Genomic DNA, 18,320 nt, shown 5'->3' with positions numbered 1-18,320 from the left:
ATCTCAACGCTTTACAACTGGTGAGTGCTTTCCCGTAAAAAATCACATAACGTAGAATCCTGTGAAGGAGATCTTGTTTCTTCATTTTACACAAGGAAACCGAGACAGACGCATTTAAAGGACTTGCCCAAAGTGCCCGACTACTCAAACCTGGTCTCCTTGGTTCACATACCACGCTCTTCAGAACACATCAGTTATGGAATTTGTTCTGTCTTTCAGCTGAGACCTTAAATCCCTCAAGGACAGGCTGGGATCATGTTTTAGGTTTCTTTGTGTCCGCCATAGCAGCTAACTCCTTCAGGCCCCCAGCTAATATCTGTCAAATAAAGGAACATGCATCCGCTAGGCAATTATTGTCTGTGACAGCTCAAGAGAGCAGCCTTTCATATGATTTGAAGGAATAGCTTCTTTCAATGGAGAAGAGGAGGTTTTTGGATTATAGTCTGTGAAAGTGGACTTGTGTGTTTGGCTGGAGATCAGCATGAGAGAGAAAGCCAGCCCAGCATTCTTCAGATGTTTATGTTGCTCTTTCCTATCTGTTATCACATCTGATCCTGCCAACACCCTTTGAGGGGAGCCAGGCAAGTCTCACAACTCCAGTTTTACAGATAAGGAAACTTTCTTACTGCAAAAATAAAGAAAAAAGAAAAAAATATATAATATGTATAGTTAATAAGATATACATATTTATAAAATATATATAATATGTATTTTACATACGTAATAAAGAGTTAAGGAATTTTTTTTTTTAATGTATGATATGATGAAGTTTAACAGTTTCTAAGAAAATGGATTTCTTATCCTGGCACCACCCCTGTTAATTGGCTGAGTGACCTTGACCAAGTTACTTCACTTTTCTGAGCCTCAGTTTCCTCTTCTGTACAAAGGACATAAAAGTAGTGCCTTGTTTATAGCGTTCTCATGAGGATTCAGTGAGGCAGGCCATGGAAAGCATTTGCGTTCAGTAGTGTCTCTGGCTCTTAGCAAGAACCCCACACATGTTGGATATTCTGAGCATCCTCCCTGCCCTCATGGAGCTGGCAATCCAGTCCAGGAAAGAGGACTGATCTACATTAAATAGTTCATAAGTTAGACTTGGCAATATGTAGTTAAACGCTAATTATATAATTTCAACCATAAATGCTGAAGGGGGTCAACAAAGAGAGAGGGGGGCAACTGACCAGCGTCCCATTGGCAATGTCCCGCCGAGCTTCAGCAGCCGTAGGCAGTACTTCCCAAGGGTGCCACCCTCCAGAGGCTATTGTTCTCTCAAGTCACAGGAAAAAACCTCATTTCTCTATCTTTAAGCCACAGAGAGGTAATTGCTGAAAAATAAAATCAGTATAGCTTGCCCTTCCCAGCTGGGAACCCAAACATTGCTGCCTTGTGTCAGCTAAAAACAGGAGGAGAAGATAAAGAATGTCCTTTCATTGTCTGAAATGAGGGACACGCACAAAGTAAACAAAGGGACTAAGTCAATTAGATTTTAAAAATACTTTCGGTCTCGATTGTCTAAGGAGTTCCAAGTACCACGGAAGGCACTGGAGAGTGTGTGTGTTTGGGGAAGGGTATGGGAGGAGCACGTAATTGAAATTCTTCTCTTCCCCTCCCTAACTGATCACGCCAGGAATTTGTTTCATGACAGACTCCCCTTCTCCCGTTGTTTCCTTTTTTCGCAGTTCCTCCATCTGATGTGTTCCACCCCTGACCCCCACGAGAAGTGTTGCCTTCTCAGAGAGAGCCTTCTGGGTGACTCTGATGTTCCAGCCCTGCCCGTGGAAGTCTCCATCACTATTCCTTCTCTTCCTTACGCTTTTCTCAGTGCAACCTTCTCCCTCCCCAGTTCCCCTAACTGCCAACCTTTCCTCCCCTCGCTTTGCTCCATCCTGCTCTTGCGTTCAGGCCAGGTGGGGGAAGCACAGAAGCGCACCCTTGGGCGTGAAGAGGGCCCCATGTCAAACACAAGGTCACTTTGCTCCCTCTTGCACAGACCCTTAACAATACAGAAGATATTTCTTAGTATAAAAGCGCGATTGAATTCACTAATATTTAAAGTTTGGAATTCCGTCTAGTGCGTTTTTGTTAAGCTAATTGGTGAAGGCACTTTTGAAATCAAAGGTCAGCCTCTGCCCCGGGTCTTGAAAGCTTGGCACTGATTTAGATAGTCAACTGTGATTGCTCTCGCTTTTTCAATACTGCTGTACTCCTGCATCTTTTGACTTGCTTCTGTCTCACTGACTTCCACCAGACAGACTTTCTGTGTCACATCGCATCCCTTCAGAATCTTCTCCAACCTCCCCTGCCTACACTCCACATCGTAGGTCTGTTTTTGCCGACAGGCTTGTTGGACAGTGCAGGGAGTCCAATTCACGATAAGTCCCAGGTTTCCCGGAACGGGAAGGCCCTGGGGTAAGCCGCCTCCTGAATCTCGCTCTCTCTACAGAAAGCCAGCCGACCTGCACAACCTGGCCCCTGGCACCCACCCGCCCTTCCTGACCTTCAACGGGGACGTGAAGACCGATGTCAACAAGATCGAGGAGTTCCTGGAGGAGACTTTGATCCCTGCAAAGTAATGGGCTGCTTATTTCTGGAGCTGATGACAGGAAGGGGTCCTTGTGGGAACTAGAAAAGCACAGAGTTTACTTTGAGGAGTCAGATTTCCCAAGGAGCCTCATCAACCCAGAGCGGAGGACTCTCTTTTCAGAATCTGGACGCCCCTCCCCACCTCCAAAGGGCTCACCCCCAATCTCAAACTGCTCCACAGAGTCCAACTCCAAGGGTAGATCCTCTGCAAAGTGGAGTCATCGCTCCCTCCCAAACAGCACTGGGGAGGTTAGCACCCCTGACACCTAAAGAAGTCCTCCTCCCTTTCACTTTGCCTGAAAGACCCCCAAGTGAGAGCAACGGCTCCTTCGTTTCAGAACGAGAGCCGAAAGGCTGACAATATGAAAATAAGCCAGGAGAGAGGTAACCCCACAACTTAAAACCACACCGAGGTATGAATAACAGTCACGAATCTGACCGGGTCTGGTCTGAGCCCATAATTAAACACGAAAACACGACAGCAGCTCCTCCTCTGCACAAGTACAGGGAGGGGGGAGACCAGAGGGCTGTGGGTTCATCTTGGGTAGAGAAGCTGTTCCTGGTGGAAAATAGGAGTAAAGAGAAGAGAGATGAACTCTAAATGTTACTGGAAACTAGACTTGGTTTTTATACTATATTGTAATTGGGGATTAAAATAATCACAAATCTTTTTAAAAACTAGAAAAATAATATTACATATAGAGTAAGGTATGCACGGGCTTTCTCCCCTGGGATAGCCACTGAAAAGTTTTACACAAAGGTGATGGAGAATCAGTTTTCAGGCTTACGTTAAGGGTAGGGGAAGATGAGGAAGGCAGAGAGCTGAAGAGCTGGAGGTGGGGAAATCAGTGAGGAGGAGCCGCTTGGTGACAGTCCAGGCCACACAGACCAGAGGGCTGTGAAGTGGGAGGCGGGGTAGGAAGGATTCACAACAGTAGGTAAAATAAGTGGGACTTGAGTACTAAAAACCACCATTTTGCATTTATTTTAAAGTTTTATTTATTGTCAACACTTACATCCCCTCACTTTGTGTGCCCTTGGAGATAGGTGCTGTCATAATCCTCATTTTAGTTGGGGAAACTGAGGTATGGATCCCTTGAGTAACTTGCCCAAGGTCACACATGTAGCCAATCACTGTCAAGTTAAAACCGCCTGTTGTGCTCTGATTAAGCCTTAAACATTTATACATTTCTCCTAAAAATTATTCTTTGCCATCCACATTAGGAGAGTTTATTTTCACACTAAGAGTGGAAAGCCACCGCAAGCTCGTTGGAAGCAGCTGAGTGTAGACTTGACATAAACGCATTAATTAAATCAGCTGGCAGCCCCACCCATAACACCCAGCTCAGCCACGCACAGCTCTGAACAGGACACCAGCCAGCCACTTTGCTAAAAGTGAGGAGATTCCCAAGCGGGCTCAGGCTCCATCACCCTCCCGTGGGGCTCGAGCTCATTGCTGGTGCTGGTTTGAAATCCCACAGGACAAAATAAATGCTGTTTTCAATAACTGAATAGAGTTTAGACTTTGCCCGGGAGACCCAGAGGAGAAAGTCCTCGGTGAAGTTGTTTTCCCTTTCAAAGGTAATACCCAAACTCAGGAGTGACTGTTCCCGTCAAGGCCATTGAGGAATGGAAGACTGAAGCAGCGAGGAGCAGTGTCCCACTTGGTCCTTTGCCCACTTGGTGGATGGAGGCGTGCAGGGCTGGGCTGAGGCCTGGAGGCCTGGGGTCCGCTGCTAGTTCTGCCAGTGATGTGCTGTGACCCCTTGAACCAGTCCCTTCTCTGTGCTCGGCCTCAGTTCCCTCCTTTGTGAAAGGATGACCCAAGAACCCTTCCTGTTCTCTGATTCTTCGAGCCCATCTTAGCCAGGCCCCCTCCATCTCCAGTCCAGCTGTGCCTTTCCTGGGCTGTTTCTCTAACTCAGGGGTCTCAAAGCTATGTCCATATTGGGACCAAAGGGATCCATGAGACCCCCAAAACTGTATGCCCCACATGTACAGGTACATTCTTCCAGAGGAGGGCCATCATCAGATTCATCATTTCATCAGATTCTGAAAAATTTCCATGATGCAAATAGAGCTAAGCAGTATTGGATGCGGGCACACCTTCTCTCTTCCCTGTCCACCCACATTACCTGTCCTGAGCTCTGCTTCCTCTGGTCTGGGTCCTTTTCTGGGCTACAGTTGTGTGCAGGAGATTTTACTAAGTGCATTCCTGCCACATCAGTGATGCAATGACTCACCACGCCCAGGTAGCAGAACCTCAAAACTATTAAAATGCGCAACTCCAGAAGGCCACCGAGGTGGGGGCCCTAGTGGTAAGACCCTCAACTATTCCAGAGCCCCCAGGAATGTCCCTTAGATGCCTTTTTATGGGTCAGACGGGGGCAGGTGCCACAATCACCTCGCAGTAAATGTCACCAAGCCAGTGCCTCAGCCCCATAAAGGGAGACCTGCTGTTCTGCCCACAACAAGCTACCAGCCTCGGCCAGCTTCCCGCTGACTCGAGGAGCTGGGAGGTCGGTGGCCCGTGTCCTGAGACCCCTGGAGGAGTGCAGCCTGACCTTCTGGTTCTCTAGGGGGCAGCAAACCCCCCACAACTGTTCCCTGAGCGCTGGTCAGCCATATGTTTCTCATCACACTGCTGGTTGTAAAAGGTGCCAGGCAGCCAAGAAATTGTGGGAGTCTTTTTCCCCTTAGCTTTATTTTTAAAGGAAAAAACCACACGCAAACACTCCAACAACTTTTTAAAAACTCACATTTGATCCCATAAAGCATTTTGTGTCAAAATGAGGAATCCAGGAAGTCTCAAGTAGCTTCTTCATGAGACTAACTGCCATCCCTTTCTTTGGACTGACCCAGTTAACGCTCAACAGGGAAGCTGTGGGGTAATCTTTGGGATTATTGTTGAGACACGCTGGTCCTAACCTTTCATCTCCGCAGAATGGCCAGAATTAGCAAGATCCAGAACCGAGAGTGAGGAGACCAAACTCTGGCCACTTTTCAACAGTGTTTGTTGTACGACCTTGGGCAAGGATCTCTCCCTCCCAGACCCTCCCCATTTCCTCATGTCTAAAATGAGGGAGTGAAACTACATAGTCTCTAAGATGCCTTTCAGCAGAACTTCTATGATTCCATGAGCTTTTCAAAGTGCTTTACCAGAGCTGGTTGTTGTTTAAAATAATCCTAGTGCATAGATGCTGTGATAAACATTTGTGGGGGGGGTGGTAATCTGATGAAGTCTGGTTACCTGGCGTGTCATTTAGTCAGTCAACTAGCAAGCAAGTATTGAGTATGAACAGGGTTCAGAACACTGCCAGAATTGGAAGACACTTTGAATTCATTATTTTAAGAAATATCTCACAATAGCAAAAAAGAAGAATGTTCTTTTAACTCTCTGGGAGGTGGAGAAACAGCCTCAGTACCAGTACCAGGATGGCATGGTGGCTGAGACGATGGACTTTGGAGTCAGAATGACTTGGGTTTTTATTTGTACCACTAGGTTGTGCTACACTGGAGTAACGAGTGAGCAACAAAGTCTCAGCAGCTTAAGTGAATATGGGGTTATTTCTCGCTCACACAAATTCCGATTGGGTAGTGTGGCACTCTTCCATCTTGTAGCTTTGGGAATACATTTCCTCCAACTCTCCCTCGGCAGGGAAAGAGAGAAAAGAAAGATCGCACAAAATGTTTTTAAGGTCCAGGCTGTGAATGGTTACATCGCTTTTCCTCCCATCCTATTGGTCAGAATCCAGTCACATGACCCCATCCTGACAGAGAAGCTGGGAAATGCAGAGAAGCACATGGACCTTTAGTGAGCATGAGTGGTCTCTGCTACAGATAAACTGCTTAAAACCTCTCTAATTTTAATTCTCACATCTACAAAGCGATGACCATGATGTTGATCTCAAGGGACTATCATAGGAGATAATACTACTTCGCTTAGTCCCTGATATAGAGTAAGAAGATCTCATTAAATGGCGGCTTGAAGAGTTAAGAGAGGTCAGTGCCTCTTTTGTGACTGTCTCCCAGATGTAATTGTACAGACAATTGTTGAGTTTAGGTCTTCAAACTACAGATCCCAATGGATGTCTTTTAATGGATAAGCCAGACCCTCTCCACCTCCAAGGATCATTTGCTTAAGTAGCAGAGACAAGGCAAGGCAAGCACACTGTCAAGGATCAGACAAGTCAGAAGCATTAACCTGCTTCTCGAGTGAGCGTTGTGGTGAGGTTAGGAAGCAGGAGTAATGGAGAAGGGACAGAAGGGAAGTCCTTCCACTTTTCAGCTCATGAGAAAAAGGAGGGTCAACACTCAAGCTCCAGGTAAGCCCCTGGAATCAGCAAAGGTCATGCCATGAGGACAGGAGAACTGTCTCTCTTTTTCTCCAGTGTATTCCCAACACCGGGACAGGGTCAGGCCCCTGGTAGGTGCTTACTGCATGCTGGTTTAACTGCATGGGGTCTTTTCATTCAGGGCTAGGTAGCCTTTGGCCAGTGGATGAGAATCCAGGGCACTTCCATCTGCAATTGTATTTTTTTTTTTGGCTACTATTTGCAAAAAAATTTTTTTTTGATGAGAGGCCAACTGTTTTAGTTCCCAGAATGAAGCTTAAGTGCATGTCTAAGATGAATGCATTTGAAATAAGATATCTTAAAAACAGAGTGGAGAGAAATTTTCATTAGCTAGAGCAGGGATCGGCAAACTTTCCTGTAAAGAGCCAGATAGTAAGTATTTTTGGCTTTGTGGGCCATCAAGTCTCTGTCACAGCTCTGCTCTTGTAGAGCGAAGGCAGCCATAGACAATATGTAAGTGAATGGCTGTGGCTGTGTTCCAATAAAATTTTATATATGAATACTGAAATTTGAATTTCATATTATTTTCGCATGTCACAAGATAATATCCTTCGTTTGATTTTTGCTAATCATTTAAAAATGCAAAAATGAGTCTCAGTTCATGGGAGGTACATAAACAGATGTTGGACTAAATTTAGCCCATGGGCTGTAGTTTGCTAGCTCCTGAGTTAGACAAATTCACCATCTCTTTGATTGTCACCAGACCACATCACAGTCTTATTTCAAAGATGCTTCTGTGAATGAAACACTCTTTGCTAGCCTTTTGGAGAAACAGAATGTACTCTGTAGCCCACTTATTTGCATATTTAAAATATAGTGTAAAAATAGAGCTAAAATAAACATACTTAACATCCTGTACATAGCCTCCCCAAATCTAGTTACCGAAATCTGTGAGATTCATATTTGAAGACACACTTCCCAAAAGGACAAACTTCAAATGGGACATTGTGCTAAAGTAAAGTCTCAATGACTCATAGTGCTTAGAAAACAGGAGGCACTACCATGGTTTCCATGAACCCACAGCTCTTTGTCATTCATCTTGGATTTGGTACCACCCACTCATGTTTGGCCCACATTGATCATGAAGAAATGGTCAGACTACTAGAAGTCTAATCAAATGATGGCAGAAAGCAAAAAACCCTAACAAACCCAAAAGAAAATGCATTTTCTAGGTCTTTCTTTACATTGTTACCTTATCAAGCAAAAACAAAGAGTACTTGGTATATATTAATAATAATTTAAGGCCGTCAATTCTAAGAGCATGCCAGATTCTGTGTGAGAAGGCCAAAATAGGGAAGGATGATCCTAAATTCCCATGTCTTGTCAGATTAACTAGCACCTTGCAGGAAACCTTGCTTTGTGCCTCCAGTCAGAGCAGATGAACTTGGTAATTCCCCCTATACTCAGGAAGGCATGCATATGCAGGACCCATGCAGAGCGCCCTCTCCTGGTGGATGGAGAGAGTTCACCCATGGCGCTCAGCCAAGCTCCAGCGAGGGCTTTGGGGCCTTGAGGGTAAACAGCAGAGTCCAGCGGCCACAGGACAAGGAACTTAACAGCTGGGCTTCCAAAGTGAAACTGCCCGGGTTGGAATCCTGGCTCTGCCACCGAGCCACATCCCCTTAAACAAATTGCTTAACTTCTCCATGCTTCATTTTTCTCATGTGGGAAATAAGGCTAAGAACAGTACCAGTAGAACTGTGAGGAGTAAATGACCAATACATGGAAAGGGGCTAGAACAGCGCTTGGTAATAGTAGGCACTCAATACAGGTTAGCTTTCACTGGTATCAGAGAAATGGTGTGATCCAGTAGGAAGAATAGGTGGGAAACCAGGTTCTCACGGTCTCTCCACTATTTATTATTCACGGACCCTTCAACAGTCATCTAACTCTCTGATCTTCAATTGCTTTCCCTGTAGAATGGGGAGGATAATGCCTTCCGTGTCTACCTGATGGCAGAGGGCTGGACCCAGTGATGTTCTGAGGACTCGTCCAATGGCAGGATCTGAAATTAAACATCCACGTAACATGGCCCAAGAGTGGACGGTCCTAACTAATGAGCAGGAGCATGAAAATGAAAGAACAACAAATAATTTTTAAAGACTTTTTGGTTCAAGGGGCCGGCCGGGTGGCGAAAGCAGTGAAGTGCGCGCGCTCTGCTACCGTGGCCCAGGGTTCACCGGTTCGGAACCCCAGGCGGGCACTGATGCACAGCTTGGTAAGCCATGCTGTGGCAGCATCCCATATAAAGTGGAGGAAGATGGGTACCGGTGTTAGCCCAAGGCCAGTCTTCCTCAGCGAAAAGAGAGGAGGATTGGCAGATGTTAGCACAAGGCTGATCTTCCTCACACACACACAAAAAAGACTTTTTGGTTCAAATTATTTAAAACATTAAACAAAAAAAGGCCTTTTGTTTTTTAAACATAAAGGAACCAAACAGCTCACAGTCTACAACTATTCACCCAGAGATCACAAACTATTCACCATGTAATTGATAATAATGGTAACCAAGCAACTGTCCCCCATCTCCTCCCACCCTTGCCTGGCCATACACATAAAATATTTGTGAGATAATATTTTTTGAAAATTAGAATTGCTCATTTTGATGGTGCTAATGGGGTCAAAGCCATGGATTCCCACACAAGCAAGTTTACCTCATTCCGTCTCAGGACCAATAGAAAGAGTCCTAACCCCAGTCTGCCCCGTATATTCTTCTGGCTTCAAAATGAAAGACTGTGCAAAGGAGAGGGGCTGGATCCTTGCAAATCTATCTCTACGCCTGGAAATAAAGCAATTGGAAACACTCATCCTGCTGAGGGAGCCTGGTAGTTTCCACATCATATTACTGCACACAAATAAGACATGTACGAAGGACATTTTAGAAGAGGACTGTGGGTACCCTTCCTTTTGAGAAATGGTTTCAAGGCCTCCATGCCAAAGTGCCTAGCATCTCCTTGCTCCCAGAATTAGCTGCATGCAGCTAGGATTATAATTGCAGGCCTGGCAGTGGATAGTTATTTTCATGTGGGTAGCGGAAATGTCAGGGACCCCATGGATATAGAGGCAAGCTCGTTCTGAATTTTGATTAGAGCCTTTTTATTGGTGCATCCCTGTTGGTGGTCCCAGGAGGAGGACACATCCTGGGCCCTCTGAATGATGTTCTGGTTCCCTGCCCACAGACTGTGTCCCCCTAGACAGCTCTCCTCACCTCACTGACCTCTGTTCCTCTATCAGTGAACTAGGGCTGAGAAGGCCCACTGTCCCTATAGGATGGCTGTAAAAATCCAAAAAGTTTAGCAGATCCACTTATAAACAGGAGTGTTGCTCATCGTGATGAGAACAGGCTCTCCCTTAAAGGAGCTCCAAGCTCTCACTGCTCCTAGAACACTGTGTATTCCATTCCAGGTACCCCAGACTGGCTGCAAAACATCGGGAATCCAACACAGCAGGCATCGACATCTTCTCCAAGTTCTCCGCCTACATCAAAAACACGAAGCAGCAGAACAATGCTGGTGAGTGACTCCCCTCCACTGAGAGCCCCTGGCAGCACCATCCCCACCCAGGGCATTGCAGATGCTCAGGTCAGAGAAGCACCTGGAACCAGTGCCAGCTTGTTATTTGCCCACCCCATGCCCCCCGGCGCAGGGGAGGGGGCTGTAGATCCTGCCTTCTGGCTGGTGCAGGAGAAGAGGCCAATGGGCCTTTGTGCTGAATTGGAGGGAGGGGTGCAGTCTGCATTCTGAGCCTGCCTTATCGCACAGCGTAATGCACCGCACAGTAGGGTTCTGCCTCGGCCATACCACTGTGTGTTTGTCCCCAGTTCGCGACCTTGCCTGCATTCTCAGACAGTCCTGATTGGAATAACAAATTCCAGCTTCCCTCTGGTCCCTGAAAGACTACTCGGGTGGTTGTCCAGAGGCCATGGTGGAACAGCAGAGTCACCACGGTGGTGAATGCAGAAGGCAGAGCCCCACCCTCTGCATTCTCCCGACTGCAAATGAGGAAGGTACAGGGGAGCCGCTTCTCAAAGCCTGGCTCATCCTCCATCTGGACTTGGCAACAGAGCTCAGGACCTGGTTCTCTTGTGGCGCCTTCTCAGAGGGGTTTGAGTGCCTCATTTAAGTTCATAGCACATTTAATCCCTCATTCGGCATCATCCTTTAAGAATTAGCTACAGCAATTTGAATTGAACTGTCAAATTGAGCATGTATAACACTTGAAGAACTGTGTTAGGTCCTGTCAGGAGAAGAAAGAAGGATGAGAAAGTTTGCTTGCCCTCCGAATGGGAGGATGAGACAGCCTTACAGGTTGGAGCCTGGAGCCCAGCACAGCCAAGCAGAATTAGCACTTCATGCAACTGAATGAATGAGTGAATGAATGACCATCAGATGAACACACAATGGATCCGAACAAGGTGATAGATGCTAGATGCTCCAGGAGCTCAGAGGAGAAAGGCATCTCCCTGGACCGAGGTGACCAGGAAAGGCAGCCGCGTGTGAGGTGAAAGAGAAGAAATTTTGGCAGGAACAGAGTGGGTGCAGTGGGAAATAAGTAATGCGGTAACAGTTACTGAGGACCTGGATTGTGCCAGGCACAGAACTAGGTTCTAGAAAAAGAAACTAGAGAAAGACACTTTCCCAGTCTTCAACTTGGCTGGTGCAGAAGAAAAGGCTTAAATTCATAAAAAGGCAAATAACAAAGGGAGTCTGAACAGCTGATTAACTGCCGCGCGAAAGGAAACACTATCTGCCAAGGGCGTTCAGGGCAGGAAGAATTGACCTTCAGGGCCTTTGAGAAAGCTCCTTGAAGGGGTTTCCACTGGGTCGTAAAGGTTAAGCGGGAGTCAGTCGACGGGGAACACAGGGTGGAGGTCATGGGGAGGGTGGGAAACGCCAGCAACAGAGACTGGGAAAAGTGGCCAGTGCTGACCTGGGAGACTGGATTTTATCCTCTGGGCAATGGCAGCCGTTAGAGGAGCGTGAAGAGGCACTATAAGGAGAGTGGCCTTTTAGGGACAAGAAGAAAAAGAAGGATGTGGGAAATATTTTACATATATTTGGTGTTCTTGCTTCGTTGCTGTTTGGACCCTGTGGTGGATTGAGTAGTGTCCACCACAAATCCGTGTCCACTTGGGACTCCAGAATGTGGCATTATTTGGAAATAGGGTCTTTGCAGATGTAATTAGTTAGGGGTCTCTAGAGGAGATCATCCTGGATTTAGGGTGGTCCCTAAATCCAATGGCTGGTGTCCATATAAGAAGAGGAGAGGACACACAGAGACACAGGGAGAAAGCCGTGTGAGGACGAGCAGAGGTTAGAGCACTGTAGCCACAAGCTGCGGACCCCTTGGGGCCACCAGAAGCTGAAAGAGGCAAGGAAGGATGCCCTCCTAGAGCCTCGGGAGGGAGTGTGGCCCTGGGGACACCTTGATTTTGGACTTCTGGCCTCCAGAACTGAGAGAATAGATTTCTGTTGTTTTAAGCCACCCAGTTTGTGGTACTTTGTTGTGGCAGCCATAGGAAATGAAAGCAGCGCCTCATGGCCGTTGTGTGAAAGGGCTTTACTGCCACTTTCTGGGCTGAGGACACAGAGGCAAATGAGAGGACCGGTGGCTTGTCCTTGCCGTCCGGGGCAGAGCCGGCTCTCAACTCTAGTTTTCAGATTACACACCCAGTGTCCTTTCCTCTCAGCTGCAAATATCTTCCTTCATACTTGTCAAAGCACCCTCAGAAAGATTATCTCATCTGAGCCTTCCAGATTTTTCAAGTTATAAATGGTATTGACATATTATCCATATTTACAGTTCTCTTATCCCCAAAGCCAAAGCAACAGTTTCCACTGAACATCCCGTATCAATTTCTTAAAAACTCAACACTCGCCAATTTTCATTATTTCCGCTTCTTCTGTTTCACCCTGTTTTTCTCTGGGATGCTTTTGCCCTCGCGAGTCCTCGCCTAACTCATTGCACATTTCAAAGCTCCGGCATTTCTGCTTTCCCGGAGAGCCTGTCCCCCAGACCACAGTCCTTGGTGCCGTTCTCCTCTCCTGCCTTTTAGCAAGACACCACACGTTCTTCCTTCATTGTAACTATGGCTTGCCCACTCCCTTCCCTTGCTCTTCACTTTTTCTTCCCCGCACCCCATATCCCTAGTTATGGCCAACTGGGTCAAAAAGTTCTTAGGTGTAGCAAGCCAGAGGCCACGGCTCCTGCAGGCCCAGTCCTCCTGCAGGGAGCAGCGTCCGTCCTGTGCTGGGTTCCAGAGCCACACCAGGGCCCCGCCCCACGCAGTCCATACCCCTCTCGGCTTTGTCTGAGCTCTGTAGGAAGCAGGCTCTCACGGGTCTCTGTGACAGCACCAGCATTAGACCCTCTGACATGGCTTCCTACGCTACTTTCCCATTTTTCTCCCTGGATCTTCAGCTCTGCGTCTATTTCTCCAATGTCTTTTCTTCAGATTGTCCCTTTGTGTTTTCAATTTTTTTTCTCTTGAGCAGAGCACTCCCTCCCTCCCACCATCTCTCCACCTAATGCCTCCCAGCCCTCAAACATACACTGGCCGTGGTCATAGTCCTTTCTGACCTCTCAACATCAAAGTGTGAAAAAACCCAACACTGTGACATGGTTCTGCATGGCGGATCATCTCTCCACTCCCATGGTGGATACAGGAACCGCCACTCAAAATTTCCACAAAACCTCCAATGTCCCCAGCTCCCAGAACCCAGACCCTATCCAGGGGTGCCATCCACAGCTAGCACATAAGAGAATTGTCTGTTAGTTTGTACATTCAGTCATTCATTTATTCATTCAACAAACACAGATTACACGGAGTGGCTACAGTGTTTAAAGGGCATTGCTTGTGTGCCAGGCGCTGTTCTAGGTTCTAGAGTTGTGAAGACAAACGAGACAAAGTCATTGCCCTCGAGGGACTAACTGGGGGCTGTAACACATATAAGCAGGCAATTACTGGCCTGGGTTTGAATTCCAGATCTGCAGCTTCTGGCCGCACAGCTCTGCCTGGAAGACTTACTCTCTCTGAGCCTCTGTTTCTGCATCTGTAAAATACACTTAATACTTTCTTCATCTGCCAGGTAAGGCAATTAATAACATATCCAAGATTTGTAATGCAGGTTCATTTATTTTATAAGTCAGTGCTTGTAAGTCCTTTAGCACAGAGCCTGACACACAGGAAATGCTCAGTAAATGTTAACTTTGATTATTGTTATTATCACAAAAGTGAGGCAAACACCCATATTGGCATCAGAAACTGCTGCTTCAGTTTTTACTGAAACTTTTACCCCCCACCCAGCACTTCCAAATCTCCCACCCATTTAGTCTCTGTTCTGCTTGTTTGACTTTGCATCCCACTTTCTCAGTTCATTTTCCTCCTCTCCAAACTCATACATCAAAGGGGACCCGTGGCCCGGCCCTGAATGTCACACCTGCAGTACTGTTGCCTTTGACCCTGAGGTCCTGGTTTTGTGCTGTTTTCTTGTCTGTCACTGCACTGCCTCCTCCTTCTGTAATTGCCAGAGCGGGGTCCTCTGGGTCTGCTGTGCCCGGATTCGGCCTCCACAGCCCTCCACGCCCTCTTCCCAAACTTGCTCTTCACTTCACCTAAAGGTAGCATCTCATGACAGTCTGGAGACCCCATATGTAGTAAGATGCTACCTGGGCTCGCTTTCCTGTCACTTGGGATCCCCCACCACCACCCTGGTTTGGGGGGAAACAAGAACTTTGATTCTGGACATGCAGCATTTCCCATGGCTCAGATGCAGATAACCGTGAGGTGGTTCAACTCACAGACTCTGAAGCCGACTGGCTGGGTTCAGACCCCAGCTTCGCCTCTTGTTGACCTTGTGATATTGGGCAAGTTACATCAACTTTGTGTGCCTCAGTTTCTTCACCTGTAAAATGGGGGCAATGACTGTACATACCTCACAAGTATGCTTGGGACAGTGCCCGCCAGTGTGTTCAAATGTCCGCTGTTATTCTGAGCTATTATCTAGGGGCAAACAGTTATACCTCAGCAGAGAGGTCTGGGATAAAAGTGTAGTTTGTAGTCATGTATATATATGAGTGAGGCTATGTATATATCTATGAGGATATATGTATGAGATATATATATGATTGAGGATATATATGTATGATGTAGTTTGAGGATATATACATATACACGTATCTATGAGAATCATATATATAAGATAAAGTCCATGAGTGAGAAGAGGAGAACACTAGAGACAACACCAAAGGCTTCCCTGCATCTATGGGAAGGCAGAGGGCGAGGGGTCAGGGAGGAAGATTAAGGACTAGCCAGGGAGAAGGAGGAAAGCCAGGAAGAGTGGAGGGTGGAGGGATCATGAAGATGAGGAAGGAAAGCATGTTTTTTTAAAGAAGAAAGTGTCCTGTGGTGTAAGATGTTGCTCAGAAGGTCGTAGGGACGCTGTCTGTTGTGCCCAGCGTCCTTGGGCATTTTTCTCTGACCGCTCTTCTAGCCTGCATCAGCCCATTACTCAGATCCGACACAACAAGAGAGCCCAGGCTGGCGGAGGAAGCACAGACCCTTCTACCTTGGACGGGGAGGTGCGGTAGGAGACCGCAGGGAATGGGATCGAGAACGCGCCTGGAGGGAGAAGTGGCCCTGAGGAAGGGTGTCTTTGAGATGGGAGAGCAGTGATGCTCTTAGACTCGGCCGCAGGAGTCCCTGCTCTGGGCCCCTGCACATTATTTTTCAGTCTAGCAGGGAAAAGTCATGTCATTTGTTCAGTATTGAAGGTTTACAGAGTTCTGAAGTAGAAGGATGGGAGGGAGGGTGCAAGCTTCATCCACTCCATTTTTGGCACATGCCTGGAGTTAACCAGCAGTTGAGTCTGTCCTCACCCGGAATTCTGCCTCTGCCGGTGCTGCTCGGCCGCATGGCAGAGTCCTACGGTGGCCTGGCCCTGCACCTTCAGCGACGCTGGTGGCCTCAATCTCTAACATCCTCCCATCTCGTTCTGCAAGTATCGCTGTTAAAGACCCTCACCTCCTGGCCCTGCTCCTTTCCCCTTCCTCTGAGATGCCACCGTGGCACACAGACCCCAGATGACCGGAGATGGGGCAGCAGGCCCCCAGGCCCAACAGCTCTGGTCTCCTCGTCCCCGTGCCCCATACTTTCCCAGGTACTGTCTCACTGGGACATCAGTTTGGCTCCTCAGCTTTATCCCTCCTCTTGAGGGGCTCCTTTTACACCCTACTTTAACACATCACCCCCACTCTGTCATCTGGTAAGAGGATCTGGGCTTCTCTCTCTGAATATCCATCTTACATCTTGCATTTCTTACCCTCACATTGCCCTTTGTAGGGACTCTAAAAATTTCTGCCAAGCCCTTGGCTTTCAAGGAATTCATTTTAGCTACTTACCCTAATCTGGGCATAAAGTACTATATTTTACTTTATTTTTCGTAATCTCTCTTTTTCCTTATGCTTCAATCTATCAATTCCACTGATTTACTTAACTTTTTGTACATATTGCTCGTTCCAGGCAATTGACAAATGGATCTAATGTGCATCACTAGTTCTCTATTGTTATTCGCTATTTTTTGGGGGAGGGGGGTGAGGAAGATTGACCCTGAGCTAACACCTGTTGCCAATCTTCCTCTTTTTGCTTGAGGAGGATTAACCCTGAGCTAACATCTGTGCCAGTCTTCCCCAATTTTGTATGTGGGTCGCTGCCACAGCATAGCTGATGAGTGGTATAGGTCCACGCCCAGTATCCAAACCTGCGAACCCGGGCTGCCAAAGCAGAGTGTACCAAACTTAACCAGTATGCCACCAGGCTGGCCCCTCTTATTCACTATTTTTAAAGTCCTTCTAAAATTTCTTCCAGTTCTATCCTGTTTCTCCCAGATACTGTTAATATTTCTGCCTGGCATTGCCATCTCGTTTTTGGCACAAGTGTTGTATTCTTATGTTCTCTTTCCCATTTTCTTTTTGGTTGGAGGGGAAGTGGACATGTATATGCATATAGACTAAGAAAAGAATCCAACATTTCCCCTACACTTTTCACATTCGCGTCTTCTATCCTTCATCCCTCTTCCCTTGACTCTCTTTCCCATACTAAGAGATCTAAAAAGTCCCAAAGCCAATCTCTTTTATCTAATCCATACATCGTATGCAGCCTTATGGCTTTTCCTAACCACATTTGCTATTCCTTTTTTAATGTATCTAACACTAATACGTCTCAGGCTGCTGGTACCACATACTTCTGTGCTAAATGGCGTTTTTCCCAATTTGGATGATTTTGGTCTTTCAGGGCCTTGGAATTCCCTCATCTCTTCCCCTTCAAGTGTAGCTTTCTCTCGTATTTCTGCCTCTGCTTTCCCCTGTCCTGTGGGCCTTCTTTCTATTTTAAAATTTATACTCCACTTGTTCCAGAAAGACTTTATAGCTACTCACAGGGACACGTGAAGCACAGCAAAGCAACATGCACCAGAAGGAGGTGAGAAAGAAAAACAACGGAGGACCATAAAACGGAGCTCAGGGTGAGCTAAAACAGTGAATGCAACTCCCCGAGCCTCGATGCTCGACACACATGGCAGACCACAGAGTTGGCTCTAAACCTTCTCAGACAAAGCCGAAAGGGACCCTGGTCAGCTACAGTTAGGTTCTCCCAGAAGATAAAAACAAACCAACCTCCCAGAAGAACAAGAAATGTTCCTGATTTGGGGGCTTGAGTTGTAGGCAGGGAAGAGCTATTTTCATTTTCTTTGGCCTTCCCCTTCTGTGATCCCTTCCTGCTGGCTGTAGACTCCAGGCCCTCTGACTTCAGGCTGATATGACTTCTCTTTGTCATTCCCCATAGGCACTGTCTTCACTCTTCACCCCTCCCCACCCTTCTGGTCTTCACCTGTGCCCTCTCTACCCCTGAAATCCATTTTCTCCTCTTTTCGCCCCTCTTTCTCCTCTCTTCGCTTCTTCTCTTGAAGACCCCTGAGAGCTCCCTGCAGCCTCAGGCCTGTGTCACCAACTTTCCTGCTCGTCTCCATCATTTCCAAGACTCAGAACAGCCTGCCTATGCTTGTTTCTTTTTATCATGACTGACAGACCCCATGCTGTGTTTGCAAAGATGTGCCCCTTCCACTTATGGAAGACACTGTGATGTCCTAACATGCTCCTCCTAAAATAACTGTCCTAGTAAAATACTTCCAACTTCCTAAATAAAGTCCTAAGCCTTCCTTGGGTCCCCGTGCTATGCTGAACACACTGCTATGTGTTTGGACTACAGGCCCCATACTCTGATGGACTTTTCTCTCTGGCTTTTGCCCTTCATTAGTTGTAAGTACGGTGGCTGTATTTTCCAAACCGAAAGTCAGATGTTTAACAAATTGCCTTCATTGAAAATAA

At 46.9% G+C, this 18,320-nt stretch overlaps 1 protein-coding gene across 2 annotated transcripts in view; it reads left to right on the top strand.

Moving 5' to 3' along the window:
- The window catches only part of CLIC5 (CLIC family member 5), a 159,462-nt gene that overhangs the window by 113,789 nt on the left and 27,353 nt on the right, over positions 1-18,320 (top strand). For both annotated transcript variants that reach the window (XM_004424060.3, XM_004424061.3), the window contains exons 3-4: positions 2,444-2,569; positions 10,344-10,450. In XM_004424060.3, coding sequence (XP_004424117.1) covers positions 2,444-2,569; positions 10,344-10,450 — 233 coding nt within the window. The remainder of the gene's footprint in view (positions 1-2,443; positions 2,570-10,343; positions 10,451-18,320) is intronic.

This window comes from Ceratotherium simum, chromosome 13 (assembly GCF_057802395.1).
Source record: "Ceratotherium simum simum isolate JZ-2026a chromosome 13, ASM5780239v1, whole genome shotgun sequence".
NCBI lineage: Eukaryota > Metazoa > Chordata > Mammalia > Perissodactyla > Rhinocerotidae > Ceratotherium > Ceratotherium simum.
The sequence above is the reverse complement of the archived record's forward strand: the minus strand, read 5'-3'. Positions and strand labels throughout refer to the sequence as shown.